Source organism: Sturnus vulgaris, chromosome 1 (genome assembly GCF_052056855.1).
Source record: "Sturnus vulgaris isolate bStuVul1 chromosome 1, bStuVul1.hap1, whole genome shotgun sequence".
Taxonomy (NCBI): Eukaryota; Metazoa; Chordata; class Aves; order Passeriformes; family Sturnidae; genus Sturnus; species Sturnus vulgaris.
Window position 1 is genome coordinate 45442934 of NC_142243.1, and position 21949 is coordinate 45464882.

General features: G+C 40.1%; 1 protein-coding gene across 7 annotated transcripts in view; it reads left to right on the top strand.

Moving 5' to 3' along the window:
* Positions 1-21949, top strand: part of MYRIP (myosin VIIA and Rab interacting protein) — a 205941-nt gene that overhangs the window by 154942 nt on the left and 29050 nt on the right. For 4 of the 7 annotated variants that reach the window (XM_088165401.1, XM_014878375.2, XM_014878377.2 and 1 more), the window contains exons 6-11: positions 180-277; positions 598-678; positions 2239-2391; positions 14536-14713; positions 15579-15674; positions 19082-19731. In XM_088165401.1, the coding sequence (XP_088021527.1) occupies positions 180-277; positions 598-678; positions 2239-2391; positions 14536-14713; positions 15579-15674; positions 19082-19731 (1256 nt within the window). The remainder of the gene's footprint in view (positions 1-179; positions 278-597; positions 679-2238; positions 2392-14535; positions 14714-15578; positions 15675-19081; positions 19732-21949) is intronic. The other 3 variants (XM_014878376.2, XM_088165414.1, XM_088165418.1) reach the window with 1 other exon arrangement.

Here is a 21949-nt window from a genome sequence, read left to right on the forward strand (position 1 = left end):
ATTTCTCTGTCTTAAGTTTTTTATTTTACTGTGCATATTTATGAATTGAGGAAATAACTTTTTCATGAGCAATTTAAGATTTGGATATGTGTCCAGAATACGAGTCTGAATTTTAGAGCATATTATGCAAAATGTGTGTAAATGAAGAACATGGTGGTTTTGTCTTATTTTTCATCTAGGACACAGCATGATGGATACCCTTGCTGTGGCCTTACGTGTTGCAGAGGAAGCAGTGGAAGAAGCTATTTCTAAGGCAGAGACCTACAGTGACAGCCTGGTAACACTTCAAAAAAAATTAAATAGAACAGTCATGTTTCTTTTAATTTGGGTAATGCTACAAACCAAGTAGATATAAATGAAAACATGATGAAATAGTGACTATGTCATGATATACTGAGAAAGTTGGGCATGGGTTTTATGAACTGGTATCCAAGATGCACATTGCATTTCAGAAGGTGACGTGCACTTTAAGTGCCCGTAATTTCTTCCCACAGTGTCAGTAGGACATACTATTTTCCATTTCCCAATCTGTATATTTTCTGTGGGAAGACTGTTTTTATGTGATTTCAGCAAATACAGATATCTGTTTTCATGCAGGACAAGCAGAATGAAGCTTGCTACTTGCAGGAGCACAAGGAGGACCTCATAGAAGAGCTGGCCACAACCATTGTGCAGAAGGTATGTCACACTTTTCCCCCCTATGTTTGATAGCCAAAACACAATGTTTTAGAGTTCAAACACTGCTAACAGCAAAAAGGATGACACCAATGTAGAAAGTAAAGTAAATGAACTATGACAGTGTAGGCTTCATCAGCTATGTCTGAGAGAAATCAGTTTATAAGTAAGATCAGTCCAGTGCCTAACCTGATGTCCTACATGTTCAGAGCTGAGAGGTACTACTCCCTGAGGTTTGTGATGTCCTTTCTTGGAAGGGAAGGTCCTTGCTTGATGGAATTTTACATCTGTATTTCACTTCTCCACAGGCACAAAGTTTTCTAATGTCAAGAGGTATAGCTCTTAACCATACACATCACTTTCCAAAAGATAAAGTTTCCCTGTGTAAAGAAGTATGACTCCTGACCATACCCTCTACTGAACCCTGCAGCTGAAACATATTTTACAAAAACAACCTTAGTCATTAACACAGAATTATCTTAATGATGCTGTGAGAGAGACACTCAAAAAATCGCAGAACCCTTGGCGTGTCTGAATTCTGTGGCTTTTTACGTAAAGCTCATTCTTCTCCCTGTAAAGCTCATGGTTGACAGAATGAAAGTGGAGGGCTAGTGGGAAAAAATAGCCCTTGAGTTTGTCTGGATAGTTTGGAGTAAGGCAAGATGAGCGTGAACAGAGCACTGTTAAGTCCTGCAGTCAGTAAAGTAACCACTCTACTAAATTAAGTCTCTTTCCGTGTGAAATAAGCTAGGTGCCACATCTTTGTGTAGGCTGTGGCATTTAACAGTGTATGGATCACACACCAGAAGAGGAACGTGTTGTTTATAAGGCTATAAAGAAAAGACAGAAGAGCAACAGCTCACTGGAAAATAATCTGCCTTCTTTTTTGATGGAGATGTTAGACTATCAAGTAAGTCTGTTTATCGGGTCTTTCATTGTCCAGAGCCTCTCTCAGCAGAGCTTGAATTGCTACTGTTTTTTGTCAGGAGCTGCCTAACAAGACCTTTTATGCCATAGAATAATATTCTGTAGATATTTTATATTTGAGTTGTGGAAATGAAATGTAGCAGGATATAATCTGTCAGTGTAGGGATACATGAGCTCTCTCTCTCTTAAGATGGAGTAGATTTTCAAAAATAAATATGGTGTCTAGAGACCTTAGACCTCATTGTTCTCACTAGAATGTGTCTGCATGACATGGCAGCCTTTGAAATTCCCCTCATATCTAGTATTTTATGTTTCTTGGCAAAAAGTCTTGTCTGAGAAAATACTTGACACTTAGATGCTGCTAAAGTGTTACTGTAGCAACAGGTTTCTATGTTTAAGCAATTCACCTCCGGTATTCCTACAGGCACTGTTATATACTGCATGGATGCTTGCAAGCTGTAGGACTTGAGATGAGAAGTAATTCCATGAGCTAGAGCTAGAGCAAAGGGAAAGTCAAGTGTTTTTCCTGGGGCGCTTGCCTTGAGACAGGGTTCATCTAGATCTTCTCCATATGGTTCAGACAGCATTCCCAAGCAGCATTTTCCCCTCCCACCCCGTTTCTCCCCTACCCTGCAGATTATAAAGAAGCAGAAGGGCAAGCCCGAGCAGGCCGAGGCTGGCTTGGAATGGCAGCCGCCGTCGCGGAGCAGCGGGCTGGCGTCCGGAGCTGTCTTGGACCAGAGCATGCTGACATTCCCAGGGAGCTGCAGGGGCTCCTACACCTTGTGGGTGAGTGGCACAGCACAGCTATCCGTGCTTTCTGGTGCACAACACCAGAGGATTGCAGTCATGGATAGGTATACTTGCTGCCTGGAATGGTACAATAATTAGTAGCAGAGAACAATGATTAATTCTATCTCTGGACAAGCTGTCACTCAGCTGCATGCTTTCCTAACATCCCATGGGCCATGGAGGTACATCACAGACGTTATGTTGTTTTGGTGACTGTGTTGGGGAGGACTAAGTTTGTGATATGAGCAGTCTCACTGCTTGATTTGAATGCTGACAGGACTCAATGCTTCAGTGTTTATTCCTCAGAACAGTTCTTCTGCTCACTTAACTTTTTTGTTGGTCTTTGCTGAGTGTTATGTTTTCTTTTGTATAAAGTCAGGTTTCTGTAATGTTTCTTTTTCTCCTTAGCCATCTTAAGAAAACAGCCACCACCAGCACCAGCTGGAGAGCACCATTTATGTCTTACACTAAAGAGCTTTTCCTCCTTCTACTTGTTTCTCAGCACAATGTCTTTATCTCCTGATATAAAGCTGAAGAAAATCTGACAAGCTGCATTAGTAATAGTTTTAAAAGAGCAGCAAGTAAAAAGAAGTGGAAATAAGCTGTAGGCTTGGACAAGCACTTTGACAATCAGAGAGGGAAGACAGTGAGAGATTAGTTAGTTCCAGTGCATTTTAACACTGGTTTAAGCTGCTGCTCCCAAGTGTCCTGCTACTGTTCCAGTAACCACCTCTCCCCTGCTAAGCAGGACCACCAAAAGTGAATGTGGGCTATGTCCTAATTCCCAGCTAAGTTTGCTCACTTACACTCCCAGTGAGAACAGATCTATGCCAGAATATTGACTGTGGTCAAGAGTTGCTGAGATACAGACTTGCATCCTAGTCTTCTACTTATTTACAAAATGAAGGGGTACTGTCTGTAATGTTAATAAGTGATTAGAAGTTAGGGTGAGTATGATTTAACTGTTTTGCTCTGTTACTCCCAGGCAAGTTGTCTATGGAATATAAAAGCCAGGAGAGAGAGAGTTAATTTTGTGTCTGATTTAAATGAGTTTTCTTTCTGAAGTTTAAGGACAGGACTGAGAAATATGCTGTTCAAATCCTCAGTCAATCCTTCACTAGAAGCCTGTTCTGCATTTGGAAAGTTAACCTTGAACTCAAGACATTTTTAAATTCTCTTCTGAAGTAACTTTTTAGTCCTGAATTTTTTGCCAGAGGGAGGCTCATTGGTTTGAATGATAGCAGACTTTGTGAAAAATACTGGAGAAGCAGAAGTGTCACACTAAGGTGAAAACAACTTCAAAACCTCTGTAGCCATCAGTCAATACTAGAGATCCAGATGTGCACAGTATTTTATAAGGACACTCTACCTCTGTACAGGGTCTTTTGCTACATTTTTCACCATTTGTTCCAATTGTCTTCCTATGGTGCTTTAAGGAACACAAATTAATTTGGCCATCTGCTGTGAGTTGTTTCATCTCTTCCATAAATTTAGTTTCTGCCTTTTGCCTTGCTAGGGTTGTGTTATCATATTCTTTTCTCCTTTGAAGTGTGTATATGTTTATTTTTGCTTTTCTCTGAATAGAGGAGAATTTTATTAGTATGACCAGACACCCTTTTAAAGGAAGTATAGCTCCAGTCATTGCCATAGCTAAGATAGTTGCACTTATGTTAGGCTGTTAGCACAATTAAAGTCACAGAACCTGGGCCTGCTGGAAAGTCTACTGAAAGGCAATTTCTGCAGAGCAAATGTAAAGCACTTACAGCCTGCTTGATTCTCATCAAAAGTGCTGAAACAACTCAAATTCCTTTTCCTGAGCTTGCTTTTCATTCCAATTTGGTTTTGTCCAGTGACAAATGGAAAGCATGCATCTGTGAGTAGATTTGCAGGACTAAACCACATCTCTTTCTCTTCTGTATATCATGTGAGAAAGTTATCTTTTCTGCCAAAAGAATTTTTTCCTTTCCAAAACAAAATCCAGCTGCTACAGAAGCTGGCAGAGAGGCCTTATGCCCATTCCAGGCAAAGCTCCTTGCTGCCTCCCAGGAACTCGAGTCCAAGTCTGTAACAGTAAATCTTCTTGGATTTCACTACAATAAGTGAAGTTTTCTTAGTTCCTAACTGATAACATTATGTTGACAAAAAAACTGCAAACTCTTGATTTGTGTATATACATCCTAACATTGATCTGTGTGTGATGGCTTAGTTTAGGCAGAGATCTGCGTGTAATGATAAAAAGCTTTTAATATTAGTACACACAACAGTTAACAAGGGGTCTGCTGCAACAGATTTGTTAGCACAGACATTCCTAGTGTAATCAGGGTTTTTGTAGACAGACACAGTGACCACAACAATCTCAAGGGAATGAAGAAGAAAAGCAAGTTTTTTTCTATCAAGGCTATCCAAGGAGACTATTACTGTGTCAGAGTTACATATGTGAACCTGTTTCCCAGTAAAGGTTACTTACCTAGAACTTCCCCCTTCAAGTATTTCTTTGGTACTAGGCTAACAAATTAGCAGAGGCAGGATAGATTAAATAAAAGGAAAGAAGAAAGATGATTAACAGAAAGACAGACATGTAGAGGAAAGGGAGATAAGGATGGCAAATCCTAAGACAGTCAGAATTTCATAATTTAAAACTGAAAATTTACCTTAGAAGAAATATTTTTTGTCTTCTGTGCAGAAGATAATATGTGTTTTTGCTAGCACAGTGAAACTAATAATATATAACACAGGACAATTGCATGCTGTAACACTGGCCTTTAGAAACCTATGTTTATTCTTGCATTGCTTTTTATTACTATAATCACTTCTTACAGAGTCAGAGGGTGCTGTAATAATCTCAGATATCACCTTGTGGTATCACCTGCCAAGCAATTTTTATCACAGCTATTTGTGGGCAGCTCATCCATATCAGCCAGAAACTTCCAGTTGTCTCCCTGTTCATCCAAAACCACATGCTTTGAAAAAGTAATTATATAAGGAAAGTTCCTCACTTCCCCCCTCCAAACTATAGTACTGATTGTTTAACTGCAGTACCATGGTGTGCTAGTAGCTATAGACGTTGTCTTCTACATCTTTTGCCCTCTTAGATTTCTTTGAGATCCCTCCCCAGGCTAAAAATAACGAAACAGGGCTGAATATTTTATTTCCTCATCTCATAAAAAGAGATGGATGGCACCATCTGTTTCTCATTACCAATAAGCAAAAGCTGTGCAGTGTTGGGATAGAAGGAGTGCAGAGCATTGGGTGGGTGATTCTCTGCTCTCTCAGTCCAGTTCTCCTACCATACATCACTGCCAACCAGAGAGCAAACAACCAGTTGGCAAATTGTATCCCGTTTAAACATTGATGGAGTGAAGGTACCCTGGTGTGCTTTAAGTGTTCTATTAGTGGTCTTTATTTTACAGCATAAAGAATGCATATATAAACAGAAGCTCATCCATAATTTATAGTATATAAAACAGATAGGGATATAGGGAAAAGGAGGATTTCATTAAATACACATTATGATGCACCTCAGGGAAAGCAGAAATATACTGGTTAAGTTAATTATAAGGTCCACAGTGTACTGACAGTTGTTTATCTTTTTCTTCCTTTTTTTCCCCCTTTTTCTCCATTTGATTTCTTTTAAAGAGAAGGAAGATTCCACAAGTTTGAGGTCTAGCACTGCTTTGGAAATCCCTGGAGATTTTGCAGGTGCTCTGTACCTTTTTAGGTTTGTCTCAAACAAAAGTGCTTGAAGAAAACCTTTTTGAGGAGGAATTCTGTTCAGCAGTCATGTAGCACAGTGGAAGAGTGATTTCAGATGAGGAGGGCATAGCACTGTAGGTGCCAGCTGACATCAGTTCATACTTGTCAATGGCTGCATCAGAAACATCATATTCATGTCTAATAAATAAATGTGTCATGTCAAAAGGAAGATGGAGCTTTTAACTTTTATATAGGAACTGGCATCAGATGGTTGCATGGCATGTATTGCTGGGACCTATTTCCAGTGAGGCAGGTGTGCATTCATCCAGAAGCCCATCAGCTGGATCCCAATGGATAATTTGCTGTATTGTTTACTTGAAAGTAGCCAACTGCAGCACCATCTTCTTCGCACAGAATAGGAAAGAACGGTGCATTTTGAGATGGGAAAGCACTTGGTGCTCTAGGAATAATGTGTCTTTTTCATTAATGTTTACTATTTGAAGGTCCAACTTTCTCTAAATACTTTCCAGGTTACAGATAATACTGTCATTTGCTGATTCCACAGGTGAGATGATACTGTAACATTGTCATCTCACTGCAAAAACTATCTGGATTTCAGATTAAGAAGGCTCTATCCATTGTAATCTGGTTGATTTCCCTCCTTCCACTACTGCAGAAGGATAGGATACAACTAGTTTGTGATTCTGACTCTGCAATTAGTGCCAGATTTTTAGGCTCAGGTCATTAAATAATCAGTGCAACCCTAAACATGACAGCATTGTCCTTTTAAAGTTGTTTGTGTAACTTGAGTTTGAAATTCTTCTTGATATGTATCTCTAGCATAAGATTATTGATTTTTGCTTTCACAGTACTATCCATGCCCTTGACAAACTTCCAAGACAATTTTGGATGCTAGGTACATGATCGAGTCCATGCAGGCCTACATTCAGCTGCATTGTGCTTACTGACAGCAAACCAAGATAGGTTTTAAGGCACGAAAGGGAGTAGGAGAAAGGACAAAGAAGGGTGGTCATTATGTAATGTTATTTTCCAAATAATTACGCTCATATGTTGTTCTTTCAGCTTTATTTTGTTTCAAAGATGATACATTCCAGGGTTTCACAGAATTTTCAGGTCTAACTTAAAACCTATGATGCTCAGAGCTAGGCTGCCTGACAAACCTTACTTTATTTTTAGATTAAATCAGGGTGTATATTGCCAGAGGAAGAAGTAAATAAACACAGAACACGTAAGGCTTTTCCTCTGGTGTTTGAGTAGGAGACACAGTGATTCTTTCTGAAGGGAGTGTGCTGTGCTGGGCACAGTTTGTAGCTGAGGGTCAGAACAGGACATGAAAGGTTGCTCAGGAAACGGAGACATCTAGAGATGGATAAAAAAGGAATAGTTGTGTTTAGTGGAGAGTTTTCACTTGGAAAAAAATGGTGTGTAAGGCTGCAAGTAGACCTGAAATGTGGGTGCCAACTCACCTCCTCCCCCTACCCTCTTACACACAAGCACTTTTCCAGAGAAGTGTGCTAGTAGCAAAGCAAAATCCTCCTGTCCTACACCAGAACTGGGGATCTGGCTTTTGGTGTTTCTCCTTTTCTTCTGCAAGTAAAATGGTAATACAGTCACCACAGGATATTAACTGAGCTCTCAGTGTCTTCAAACTGGGAAATGTCTTCCTTGTTTGTTCTTAGTTTCATTTGTTTAGGATTTTCAGGACATGTGATACAACATTCGAAGTGTGGGAGGAGGGAAAAAGAATGGGTTCTGGGTGCACATGTGAGGAGCCATAATGGCTAAATGCATAAGGGTACCTTGTAAAGGCACTGTGTGGATGACAGTTCAATTGGTATATCTAGCCTCTGTTCCAAACTTCAATAGACTTGTTCACATAAATCCATTACATTGATCAAACTATATTTTATGCTTCTAGCACTTTCCTAAATTGTTAACCCTGTAAGTACAATAAAAGGATGTTTATACTTGTATTCTGGGATCAGTATGAAATATCCATTATTACCAGCTTACAAATTCCTTGCAAACGAAGCAGTAGCACTTTCACATGTGGGGCCAGCTATTTTTTTTCTTTTTTTTATGCTATAGGTGATGGTGTAGAGCTACTGGCATGCCCATCAGCAATAGGTTTGTTGAGGAATAACCTCTTGTCTCTCTCCCTTACAACCTTCCTCTCCGTCTGGTTAATCAAGGTCAGCTAATTCAAACTGAACCAAAACAAATGTGCACCCAATGTGGCTCTACGTATAACTACGCAGCTGTGCAATTCACCCTGCTGACAGACCCATTCCTGATTAGCTAATCCTTATTTTTGTAATATTTTTAAAGAAACAGTGCTTTTAAGGGAATCAGATGTCTAAGAGGTCAGTAGAAGGATTGAAAAAATCCATTGCAGACAGGATATATCTGTCACTAGTGAACAAAAAACTGGCTTGGGCAGACCCTAGAAAGACATATGTTCTAAGGCTTTTGTAGGAGAGGGACCAGTCATCTTTGCTTTCTCCCAGCCTGCTGTTCAAGGGTTTGCCCTATGACTGGAATATCCACAAGGGGTGGTTAGGAGGGAATTTTCTTTCATTTGAGCATGAAAATCTGCCTGTTCCTGCCCTTTTTCAGAAGGTTGTTAACAGATCCTTTGCCACACACAAGATTAACTAAAGAACAGATGCTCAAAACCCTTGGTATTTCACTCCCACTGCTAGATGTCTGGACTGCATACATTTGAGCAGAGCAAAAAATCACTTCCAGGATAAATAGGCTGTGGCAGAGTGGCACCATTTGCAATCTCATACTGTCTCCTTCCTGGTGTGGGAGTTTTCTTACCAAAGGATGCATAAGCTGTTAATGCCTAGAGATTGCTACTGTATTTGCTACCAGACCCTCTGGTTCTGTCTGTGCATCCATTATATTCACAGAGCACAACTGAGAAGGGGATTTGCTGCACCGCTGGCAGGCATAGCTGCAGAATTTGCAAGGGAGGAGAGGGAATTGATAAGGTTGCATTCAAGTCATCTGAGTTTATGTGTCAGTTCTAGGTTGATTCCCTGAATAAACAAGGTAGTCCTCAAAGCCCAACTTAGCACTCAGGTCAGAGCTTGCCCAGCACAGGATTCTGCTGCCCAAATGCAGAGGTACCTGCCCTCAGCATGGGTGTTGAGGTCTCTGTGCCTGCAAGAGCTCTTACTGTGGTGACCCTGCAGCTCCCCTGTGGCACCCAGGGTTCCCAGTCCCTCCTGAACCTGGGAGAGTCCTTGATCTATTCCAAGTATTTGCAGAATTTATTACTATTTTACTACTTATACCAGACTGAAGCATAATGTAAGGGTGGGAAGAAGGTGAAATACGATGGAAGTGGGGGGAAAAAAAAAAGCGCGATCCAGTTGTAAAGTCCCATCAGATGCTTTTGGGACCTAATTTGAATTACCATTTTGGCTTTTCTTTAGGAGAAAGAGGAATTCTTTTTCATCTTTTGGTGAAAACACATCCTTTTCCATATTTTATTGCAAAATATTCATGCTGTTTCTCTAAACAGTATGCATACATGTAAGGCAGTTATTCAAGGTAAAGAATCTATAGATTATCAACATCAGACTCAATATTCTTTATAGTGGTTTATAAAGTTGTTCTTACCTTTGGATACTTGTTTTGCTTTTATTTATTCAGTGTTTAGAAGATTGAGCTCATAAATTGTTACTCATAGAAAATGGAATATTTATATTTATTAAGTAATAGAAGATGGGATTAGTTTTTATTCACTCCTTCCTTCTTTAATCTTCAGAAACCACTTTTGTCTTCTTTTTTACTTTGTTTTATTGAAGGCCATCGATGAATTAGATATTTAGTTCTATTCAGTGAAAAATGAAGGCTGAGTTCTCTCCATCCAGACATTGTAAACTATGCAACAGAATTTTTTAAAAAGGGATAAATAATGTGTCTGTAATTGAAACAAACACGTCCATCTCTAGGCAAGATTTGGTGGGGACCTCATCTAATTCAAGTGTCTGGAAATGCCTGTCAGTACTCCAGCTGTATTTTGTGAGCTGTGCTGCACTGCCCAGCACTCCAGCACGCAGCTCCTGCCTGTGTGAAGTTTGAGCAGAGCTCAGCAAAGGCTCCGCGGGGCAGCAGTGCCATCTGCTGATGCACCAATTTGCTGCAGAAATCAGCAGTGTCCGACTGCCAACTTACAGGGCAGCCTTGTCATTTATAACACATAATTACACCTAAAATAGCACTTGGCAAATAGGTTGGAGTTTTTGTTTGCTAAGGAAGCCAAATTTCTGGCTTAGAAATATGCCAAGACTCTTTAGCTCCTTTCCTGACATCTCACATCTTTGTAAATCAAAACCAAAGTTCTGGCATTCCTGCCTTCTTTTGAAAATTGTATCAAGGCTCCTATATTTTTTTTGGGGGGGGGGATACTTTTGGTTCTTCTGCCCCGAGGTCTTGTTGCATTCCAAGCATGTAGGCAATTGGTAAAGCTTGAGGGACATGGTTCCATCATTTGGTAGAAATACCTTGTTTCGAAGCAAACCAATCCTGGAGCCTACCAGGGTAGCCAGCCTTACCTCCAGTACTTCCATGCATCCACTCACAGGGAAACCACTTGGAGCATCAGCCCCCAGGCAGGCTTCTCAAGCCTGTTCCCATACAAATGTCCCCAGGAGAAAGATGTCCCCTGTGGATCTACATATGGGCTGTTTCCTCTGTGAAGAAGAGAGGCACTGATGCAGCACAGTGATGTGTGCTTCTGCTGCCTGCACAGGTCAGTGCAGCAATAAAATCAGCCCACAGGGAAATACGATGTAGCCCATACTGCAGCCTGTGGAGTTAGTGGTGCTGGCTGAGTTTAAGTTGATGCAAATGTGCCATCCAAGATTAGAGATTTGGCTGTGTTGCCTCGCACCAAATAACTAACTTTGTCGTTTGCTCTTTATTTGCAAAAAACAACAAGAGGAAGTCTTGAAGCAATTTGCATTTCAGGTAGAGTCATGAGTCGGGCTGCTAATTGATTTGAGATAAACTTGTAGACAAACATTTGCTTTTGTGCTCTGAAAAATACAGTCAATTTATATTGGTTTGTTCTCATGCCAGGATGTGCTTCTGTCCTGTTCCTACACGGGGCTTTGCTATTGACACTCCTTTTTTGTGTCATTTTCAGTGCTACCAGTGATTTGAACTGCTCAGGGATGAATGTTTATGCTTTCTTTCCCTGCTTATCTGAGTAAAACATAATTCTACTATCTCTCTATCTCTACCTAAAACTAACTTTCAGAATAAGAAATAACCTAATCCTTTACTTTTATGTATTCTTCTGAATTGGATCTTATCAGAACATTGGTACTTCTTGATCATTTCAATCTCTCCAGAACTACAGAGAACTGAAAATGTAGTAGTGAAGAGTGCAAGTTCAATAGTGTCTTCCTTTTTCAGGATCTAAGTGTAGGGGTGCCACCAAGCTATTTTGTCATGGCATTACTTTTCTCTCCTTGAGCCTTCTGTGACATTGAACCATCCTTAGTGAGAAAAGGTGGTACTTCTAGCAGAGCAGTCCAAGACAGATTTGATTTAAAATTCACATAAAGTGTAGAAAAATAATGAGGATGGCCTCAAGCCAAGCTTTGGAGGCACCAAAAGCTTTACCCCTTTCTGTATTTCAGCTGGATTTCCTGGGAAAATTTCTTAGCTGCAGTGTCTGCCTAATACCAATTTCCGATTCCACAGAGACATTGCAGAAACTGTGAAGAGCAGTTTCCATCTGATCTGACCCAAAAGCTTTAGCACACAATTTTTTAAAAAACAGCTTTTTCCTAGATAAGCTTTGGTTGAGCTTATTTCTGATCCTAGGCTACCATACCACATGGCACTGTGTCCACTTTCTTTTCTGTGCTTCCTTGTTTTTCAGCTCCTTTCATCCTTCAGGCTTCATCTTCTCCTTTTTAAATCCTTCAAGCTGTTGTGTCTCTCCCAGTCCTCCTGAAAATTTTATCTGCCCTATAGTTTGGATGCACCTGAGCTTGATTTAAATTGTTCAGACGCTGCTGGCCGCAGCTTTGCTGCCAAAGCATCAGCCTGGGGGCAGGAGTGCCCAGTTCCTTCAGGAGATTTCACAGCCCATGCCAAGTTCTGCCTCGTCAGGGTTAAGCTGCTGGCACGTCTTAGGTGAGTTCAGAGCAAAGGACAGCAAAGGACATCATTGTGGTGGCATCACTTTACTGTGATGTTTATGAAATAGTGAGTAGGCACACAAGAAGCTGCCATTTAAACAAAACAGGAAAGCTGTCAAACATTATCGGAGTCCCAGTTATTGTTTTACAGACCAATTAGGTTCTTCCTGGTATTCTTCTTCTTAGAGATCCAGTTCTTTGAGTAATAAGGGAAAATAGATACTACTGATTGAACTGTAAGGTATTCCTTCTTCTGGGTCTTCAGCATCTCTTGTCTCTTGTGTCTGCTCTTTGTACGTGGAAGAAGAATGTGCCCTGAGAGAATATTCATGGACAACCACAACAACATGCTGCTTCCAGTATATAACAACTTTAACACAAAGATTTCAAAGATACGGCAGACACTGGACCTAATTTATTGAAAGCATGGCAAGTTTGGTAGTTCTAGCTTTACAATGAAGTGAGGTGAACTACAGCACAGGTAAAACTCAGCAAAGTTCAGGGGGCAAATTTGTGGCAGAATTGTTTATATTGTCCCTGTATCCTGCCAAGATGAAAGCAAAGTTCATGAGCAAATTTCCTCTAGTGAAATAATTTATGTACCTGTATGCAATACATTAAATTATTTTATTTTATTACTTTTTCAGGGTTAGGAAGGATTCAGATGATCTTGATCAGTGAAAGATCAAGTTCAGGGTTTGGATCAGACTAAACACACATTGAATATGGCTGACTTGTGAAAGTGATGTACCTGAAAGATTCCCTATAGTGAAATTACTTCAAGCTTGTTGTGAAGAGGTTATATCACTAAATTTAAAAGGAAACACTCTAATGCATTATATTAGGACCTGTGTCCTTGTATGGACAAGATTAACAAAGTTGTGCAGTCATTGTAGTTATAGAAAATACTCGATTCTAGTGCATTAATTCTGGCTTTGCTTCATGAATTCAGAAGCCAAACTAAACCCTTGTGCTTAATTGTGTTTCCTTTTACTGCTGAGTCAAGGATACAGGAAGATTTGCAGTTAATTAAATCTTCTGGCATGGTACATGGGTCCCACAGAGTAGCATTTCAGATGAGAGGAGGTGCAGCCAGAAAGTGGTATAATTATGGCTTTCGAGCCAGCAGGACTTCCAGCAATGCTTATGCTGTACTGGGAATTGAAGGGACTTGAAAATAGCTGGAAGTCAAGTCTCCTTTACTTCACCTGCACCAGTGCAAAACAGACTCTGATACAGGCAAAGGCCCTTGTGAGAGTAACAGATTTATTTGATTATCTGTAATTTGAACATCATTAAAAATGTACAAAGATTTGAGAGTACTGGCTTGGCCTGTGCAAAGCAGCTGAGCCATATACCTGGCATATACAGTTTTCTACTGACTCTGCTGGAAAGGCAACTTTACTCAAACTCTGAAAGCCTTGTTTCTAGAACTGCATATGTGATTTGATATTCAAGCGTAAGTTCTACTGAAATCAGCAGGACACTGACAGCACTCAAAGCTTTTTAAAACAGGCCAAATTTAAAGATGTCTTCTGTAACTGACTGACTTCTCTGTGTCTAGGTCAAAACTAAAATGTCTGATCTGCTTGTGTGAAACCAAAGGCAAGTCCCTTCCCCTCAGTAGCAGTCAGGTTGATTAACAATCAAAACAGTATTTTGCCTTATTAAGCCTTGAAATGTGACCCTCCTAGAACTGAATAGATGTGCAATTGTAGGCTAAGTTGAGTTCATTAGTAAGATGGCATAAAACTACTCAGCATATTGGGTGTTATGTATGTATGTCCTAGCTAACAGAATTCTGCATTAAAATCAGTTGACTTGCATATCTGTTTCTGGGGAACAGGCTGTTTGTTTGCTTTTTCTTTAGTTTTTAACTTCTGCAAATTGTTACACCAGATGGCCTGTTGAGCCAACAATAGATCATCATGTCTCACCACAATGGGATCCTTTCTGGCTAACTTGAGTCAAAGCAGTTCAGGATCAGTCCTCACCAAGCACATTCCCAGCAACTTCACCTTAATTATTTCTCTCCATCTGGTCCATGGTAGGATAAACTATTTCCTGCCACTTTGCATAGCATCAGAAATGCACATAAATAAGTAATCTAATGCTGAATTCTTTTGAATATATTAAATCCCTTTTGTGATGTTAGCACATCCCACACTTCCATGGGTAACTGAATACTAATTATGGTAAAGAGTTGGATAATTAACTACTTCTATTTTTAAATTGCAATCTTTGATTTTTAATCCCACAGAGGTCTCAGTCTGCATTCTCCCTGGCTAGTGAAGATATGGCCAGTAAAGGACAAGACCTTGCATCATCTGTGACCGAGGCTCTTCAGAGGCAGCAAAAGGAACAGTCCAGGAAGCAGAAGGAACGCAAGCTCTCTGCTTTACCCAGCTGGAAGAGTGTAGACAGGCTAAATGAAACAAGTAAATATTTCTAGTACGAATAAGATTATTTTTTTGGTTCTCACTCACATGTGGAATTTATACAACTTAAAGCAAGGACCTTCTCAAGGGCATTTCTGCTGACCTCTGTGCTTTCAGAGGTTACATGTAAAATGCATATTTGATGTTGCTATGTCATAATTGCATTGGGCTATGTCATTCCTTATCTTACCCTTTTTAAAAAAAATAATTCAAAATTTGGGTTTTTGTGAAATTGGTTTTGGACTGTTACAAAATTTAGACAACTAGTTTAGATACGTTTCAGGGCTTCTAAGACACAAGAGCTCAAGGGCCCTTCTTAGTCATTGGTAATCTGTCCTCCATCTGAAGGAGTTTGCAGCCCATTGTATCCCTTCCATGGCACAGGGTAACTGTTCACGAGGCTACATGGTGAGCCAGTCATTAAAATAATTCACATTTAGAATTCCTCCTTGCAACTTTATTTTCAACCTTGATGAATTCACAAACGCAGTGTTCTGTGCAGCCCTACTCACTGGTGCTTCCAGACTAGTATGAGGAAGCTGTAGGAGTAGGAACTTCACAGACCAGCAGCTTCCCTGGATCTGGCTTCTGTCATCATGCTTTAGGTGAGCAGCTTTTCAAGTCAGTTTCATTCCTAAATCAGCACCCTGGGATAGAATGCAATTCCCTGCTTACTTCTAGTGACATAAAGACAGGTTGTAACTGAAGAAGATATCAATGTATATAACTATCTGAAGGGATGGTGTCAGAGGATGGAGCCAGGCTCTGCTCAGTGGCACCAAGCAATAGGATAAGAGACAACAGGCAGAAACTGATTGACAGGAAGTTCCACCTGAATATGAGAAAGAACTTCTTCACTATGCAGGTGACCAAGCGCTGGAACAGGTTGCCCAGAGATGCTGTGGAGTCACCTTCACTGAAGATGTTCAAGAACCCAGATGCAATCCTGTGCCACGTGCAGGTTGGTTGGACCAGCTGACCCACTGTGGTCCCTTCCAACCTAACCCTTTCTGTGCTTCTGCTGTTGTGGCTCCTGCTCTTGGGGTGGTCCTGTTTCCATTGTCTCTCTTGTTCTGGCGGAAGCATTTGTGAGCCCACAAGAGGTAGCACTGGCAACTCCCTCACCATGAGTTGGTTAGTTTGTACCCCTACAGCTGCACAAGGGGAAGAGCTGAACTCATTGCAGCAGCATTCCCTGGCTCCAAGTGTTGTCATCCCATGGCAGAATCTGCTTGTTCTTGCTTCTTCTCTTGTAGCAGTGGTAGAACCCATCTGACCCCTGTAGCACATTGGTTCATGAAGCTGTAGAAGCAGAAAGCTTCTCTTTTGTGGGGTGAGTTCTCTGGTGCTGTAACTCCCACAGCTGCCTCACTAGGCACTGACAAGCAGTAGTTGTTAAAATGTGTGTTTGGGTTTGGTGGGGAGCAGGGACCGGGGCTGCCGATCTATTCAGTTTTTTAATCTGTAATACCAGTTTGACAACTGGGGAGACTAAAATTTAAACTATTTCAATACTTCTCCCCATGAAAGAAATTAATATTAAAGTAGTACTAAAATCTGACTTAACCAAGTATGCATTACTCTGTGAATTTCTTAATCAACCCACTGTCAGAAGTGTTTTTCTCCTAGGCATTTTAGTGGAAGGCCTATTTTCAGTAAAGCAGTTAATTTGGTGCTTAAATTTAAGAACCCACTTGAATCCCATTGCATTCAACCATTGAGCAATTTAGTATTTAACAATTGCTTAACCATAGCAGAACGACAAATTAACCCAGTTTCTTTTCGGGTGCTCTATGCAGAGGATTTGTTCTGTTTCTTTCAACTAAAAACCACATTTCTGATGAAATTGTGGTGCCTATTGAGCTAATAGTAAGCAGCTGATTGTGCTAATATCTGTAAATATGGTCTCACCTATGTAGTAATAAGCAGCTTTGTATTATGATACAGAAAACAAGAGAAATCTCAACCAAGAGTCTGATGTGGTAACATCAATGGGCTTTTTAGGCATGTAGCCAAAAGTAGTTCACAATTCGTTTTGGTTAAAGATCATATTGGTTTAAATGATGACTAAAGAGCCAAATTATGATACTGTCCTTTTTTCCCCCCTTTATCAATAGTCTTACAATGAAACTTCTTAAATCTTTTTTCCCTATTCACATGGATGAATTATAGCTTATGCCCAAAGATTTGTGTGAAAAAAACATCCTTCCAAGTAAGTGACTTTGTTTTGAAAAAGCAGGAAGGGAGCACTTGACATTGTAGAATAAAACTGGGATAAAACTGAGTCAGCTTTCTGAATATTGCATTCTTAGTGGCTTTCTATTCTGTTTGCCCTCTAAGATGTAATCAGCTACTGTCCTGTCCTTTCTTCAGTTCACTGAGGTTGGTTGACTGATTCTCATGTGGTGTTGTTAAATAGAATAAGGGGATACGGTTTGGGGGAGAAAAAAAGGGTTTGTGGCTCCCCATTACATTTGTGTAATGTGGTGCAGATGAATTCAGTTCCTGTTGGAGATTTATATCCTGCAGAGCTGTTGGCTTTGTTTGAAGGAATGATGTTTTAAGGAAGGTTCTTTCTCTCAAGAGACCCCTATACTTAGATTAGTGAGTATAGTTGAGAAACGTGAACGAGCAGAAGTTTGTGCTTGATAGCTTGGTTGGGTTTTTTTCCTCCAAAATCCGGGGTTACAATAAAAAATTATTAGTTCCCCTTATACGCCTGACTTCAATTATATCCTTGGTTGGTCACTGCTACAAGAGAACTAGTATTGTTTTGATTTCCTTTTAAGTAGGAGCAAGAATTGTATTTTCTCAAGTTCTCTGAATTGACTTAAAACTTAGGAAGTGAAAACAAGCCAAAAGGATTCAAATGAGGAAGAAATGTAAAATTTGTCATTAAATTCTCAATGCTCGTAAGTTTAATTACCATTTAATTTTTGTTTTGTTTTTTGTAGGGATGTTTTGGTGGTAGTAGTGCACCTCAGACTTTCTGTTTTTTTAAACTAAGCACACCTTACAGCATACTAATGTTCTTTATGAACAGTTGCAGGGAAAAAGTAATCTTTTCATCCTGGTATTTGTAACTAATACAAAATGCCTAATTATATTCTACAACAGACCCAGATATTACTGTGTCCTTTTGAAAATAGTGATGTTCTGCTTACATTTTGAGAAAACTAATGGTTTATATTAAGTATTTTTATAGGTTTCTGAAAATAGCAAATTTGAATCCATGGGAGGAATCCTTAAGTCTGAGAAGTAGGCTGAATTAATGTGTAAATCCATGGCATCATGTATTTTTTAAGTGCTGAAGAAGGCAGAGTTGTCACACATCCATATTTCCCATGAGGGGAATTTTCAATTTTGATTGGAAATTAAATCTAAATTTAGAAGGAAGGCAATTCTCAGAGTCATGAGAGTTAAAGAGCACTTTCTGACCATATTTGTGACTTTTTTTGGTTTTTATTTTGGAGTTGTAAAACATACTCTGAAAATGTGGAAGGATACAAGAGCAGCAGTGCTTGTGTCAGACAAAAGACTCATTTGATATTTAGTTTGGGGTAAAACAAGAGCAGCCATAAGCAAAAGTCTAGGAGAGATTAGGACAAAGCAAGTATTTTCCACACTGCCTCTAACTGGGCTTTGAACCTCTAGAACTTTCAATTTAATGACTATCTCAGCTAGAAGTGGTTTTTTGTATTTAATAAATTTTAGTGGATTTCTTCTCCATGTTCATAGCCATCTCTGTTTTATCACAGATAATTTCAAGCATCCAGAACAACCTTAGACAAGAAGCTCCATAGGTCTTGTATCCATTGCATCCCACTTCTTTCTTTTGTTTGTTTAGAAACTTGATTTCTCTAGCTTTACTTCATACCCTTTAGTAGTTAGGTTGGAAGAGATTCCCCTATCTCTTTTAGCATGTATTCTCTCAGTCTTCTGTCCTCCACATAGCAGAAATCTGGCTCACGTAATCATTCCTTGAATGGACGCCATTTCAGAACCTGGTACATCCTTTGTTGTTACTTCTTTTCTTTTCAATGTGAGGAACCAGAATTGCACACAGAATCAAAGTCATTTGCAAAACTCAGGATTTATACATGCCTGTGTGCTTATGTTCCATCAGTCTTTCCTAATAATTCTTTTAGAAAAAATCTTTGGTTCAAATACTCTCCCATTTTAGTCATCACCATGACTTAAAGTGGTGGCTTCTGAGTAGTAGGGCAGCTTGGCTCTGAACATGGGAGAGTTCATGCGGCAGCAGCACTTGCACTTGTTTGTTAGTTTTATTGAAACTTTCAATCTGTGGCAAGTAAAAGCAGCCTTTCAGAGTGTGTGACCACAGTTGTTCTTGTTTCCTTTTCATAGGTCCGCCTTCTGTTTTCCAAAGCACCGATGGAAACTGGGTGGCTTTGCAGAATATCGCTCTGCCTCGTCCTCGGATGCTCGCCAAACCAAAGAGTCAGGTGTTCAAAGCTTTGGAGAACGAGTCCAGCATTGTGTCTGCCTATGATGAGATGGGCTCGGACAGCGAGGATGACTATGACTGGAACGTGGCCTTGAACAAGCTGCGGCAGAGACCTCGACAATTGCCAGACGACTTCTATTACTCCAATTCCCAATATGGCACCGAGTGGGTTTATGGCAACAATCAGTACCAGGCAGTGACCTCCCCCTCCTCTGGGTTATACACCAACACTGAGACACTGTTCTCCGATTCGGAAACATCTTCAGTAAACTCTTCCCAGGAAGCTAAAGGACCTAGCAAACTTCTCTGGTTGCAAAGCAGAACTCAAAGTGATATGCCCAGAATGGAAAAGAAGCACTTCCATGGAGAACTAGACGTAAATTTCAATCCACAGGCAACTAGCTTGGAGTATTCAGACAGCAGTGAGACTGAAGAAGTCCATTATGATTTAGAAAAGAGATCAAGAAGGTGGAAGAAGAACAAAGCCATCTCTGAAGACTTATGTGAAGAAAAGAATCAGGCAAAAACCAACAAGATGAATTTAAGTCAGGTAATTGTGTTTGAACTTACCAAATGCATTTTCAAGAAGGGCTGGGTAAACCTAATTAAGCTATGCTGGCAATGTCATGTGAATCATGAGTAGGAGGTGGAGTGTTCTTGAAAGCTTTATGTTCCCCATGTCTCCTAAATAAGAAGAAGAAAAAGTAGGGTATTAGACAGATTTTACCTTTTTCTCAGACAGGCCACTTTTATCCAATCAAAGACATTTGTTAATGTTGTAAAATACAGTGCTCTTAAGAAAGAAACCCTCAAGATTTGTCAACAGCTAAGAAATGTTAATTAATCACTTGTTTTGTTGTGCTGGTTGGTTTTTTTTAACTTCTGTTTTCTTGGTATAAGAAATAACTCATATGCCTGGGAATCTGCTCTGCAGTATCTACAAATATTCTGGTAAGGGATAAAGCTAATGAGCAGCAGAAATTCAAAAAGGGCTTTTTGTGAAATCCAGTCCAAGTGATGTCCGCTTTTAATTGGTCACCTTAAGATGAGTTCTGATGTGTTAGGGTGAGTGTTTGCAAACTACTTCCATTTAAGTAATTTGTCAATTCATTAAGAAAACCAACAAAACCCAAACAAGCAAGCAAAAACCCCAAACTGTACTACCTCAGACTTGGAAAAACTGTTCATGCAGCTTGAAAACAGCAAATATTTATTTTAAATTACAGGTGTTGGATAACCAGAAAGCCAAGAAGACTCCTCTATTTGGAGTTTGTCCAGACCTGGGACTGACATTAAGGGATCCATTTGTCCCCCAGGAGAATACTGATCCTTTGTCCAGCTCCATTTCACACATCCTACTCCTCTTAAATCCTGAAGCTGCATCATTGCTGCAGCAGACTAATAATAAGCCTGAAGCAAGGAGCTGAGGGTTCCTTGTCTATGTCTTCTCCCTGTGCTTCTGATTATGAGCAGCCTGATTCAGTCTTAAAGCTAACTGACCGAATTTAGGATGACTGGAACACTTTTTATTTCCTTGTGCTACTAGCCTCCATTTCTTATAGAAAAACATCAGTGCAGCTGATTGTAAGTCAATATTAGGATTCTAGGATTTCAGCAGGGCTTTCATGCTGGATGTCATTAATTCTGGACCTATTCCATCTGCTTTTAGGACAGAGTATGGGTGTTTGGGGTGTTCTGTACTGATGCGTTTATACTTGTGTCCTCATATATTTAAAATCATCAGCTGTTGAAGGGGAGTATGATGTAATGTGATGTGATGACACATCGGTGGACATTATTGACTTCTTAGAACATCAGGCAGAATTACAAGGCTTTACAGGGACTGCACAAAGACCACATCTTGTACACAGACTTTTGCATTTAGCTTTCTGGCTTTGTGTATTTGTGCATGATCTCTGTGTGTCTGTATTCATATTGTGGCTTCCTCGTCTCAAAAGACAATATGCAGAGCATGGAAGATCAGAGCTCACAGAGAAGGTTCTGGAGACATTATAAAATCCTATAATAATTTAGATTGGAAACACTTTTCAGATCATCAAGTCCAGCTGTTAACCCAGCACTGCAGGGTCTACCACTAAATATTGTCTCTAAGTGCCATGACTACACACATATTTAAATACCTCCATGGGTGGTGAATCAACAACAGGGCAGCCTGTTCCAGTGCTGGATAATCCTTTCTGTGAAGAAATTTTTCATAATATCCAATCTAAACCTCCCCCATGCTCATCCAGGTGAGGTCAAAAAGGCAGGGTGCTTCCCAAACATCCATGATGACATCCTTTAACAACTTAGTGTATGCTACAAAGTGCAAGCTGGTGTGGAAAATTATTCTTCTTTCCAAGTCTTTTGTGAGTTGCTTTGTCTCTTGTAACCTGTCTATTGTGCTGAAAGTGCAAGATTCGGGATTCTAACCCACTCTCCCCTTCATTTTGCCCTCAAGGCTAAAAAAGGCTGTTCCTGCTCCCCTGCTCCCTCAGCCTCAGTGGAGCAAGCAGAGGCACACTGCCTCCAGATCATGTCACTGTTTTCAAAGCAATGAAATTCTCACTAAGAAGTTTATTATGGGTGGGTTTGCGTGTGTTTAGTTTGCATTTGGACACACACAGAGGTGGCAGATTTGACAGCTGCTGCTCACATCTGTAGAACTTTTACTCCAGCCTCTGGCAAACAAGTGCTGGCAGCAGGAATGCACTGACTACAACAGTTTAGAGCAATGATGTTGCATGGTTGAAAAATTCTAGGAAGCA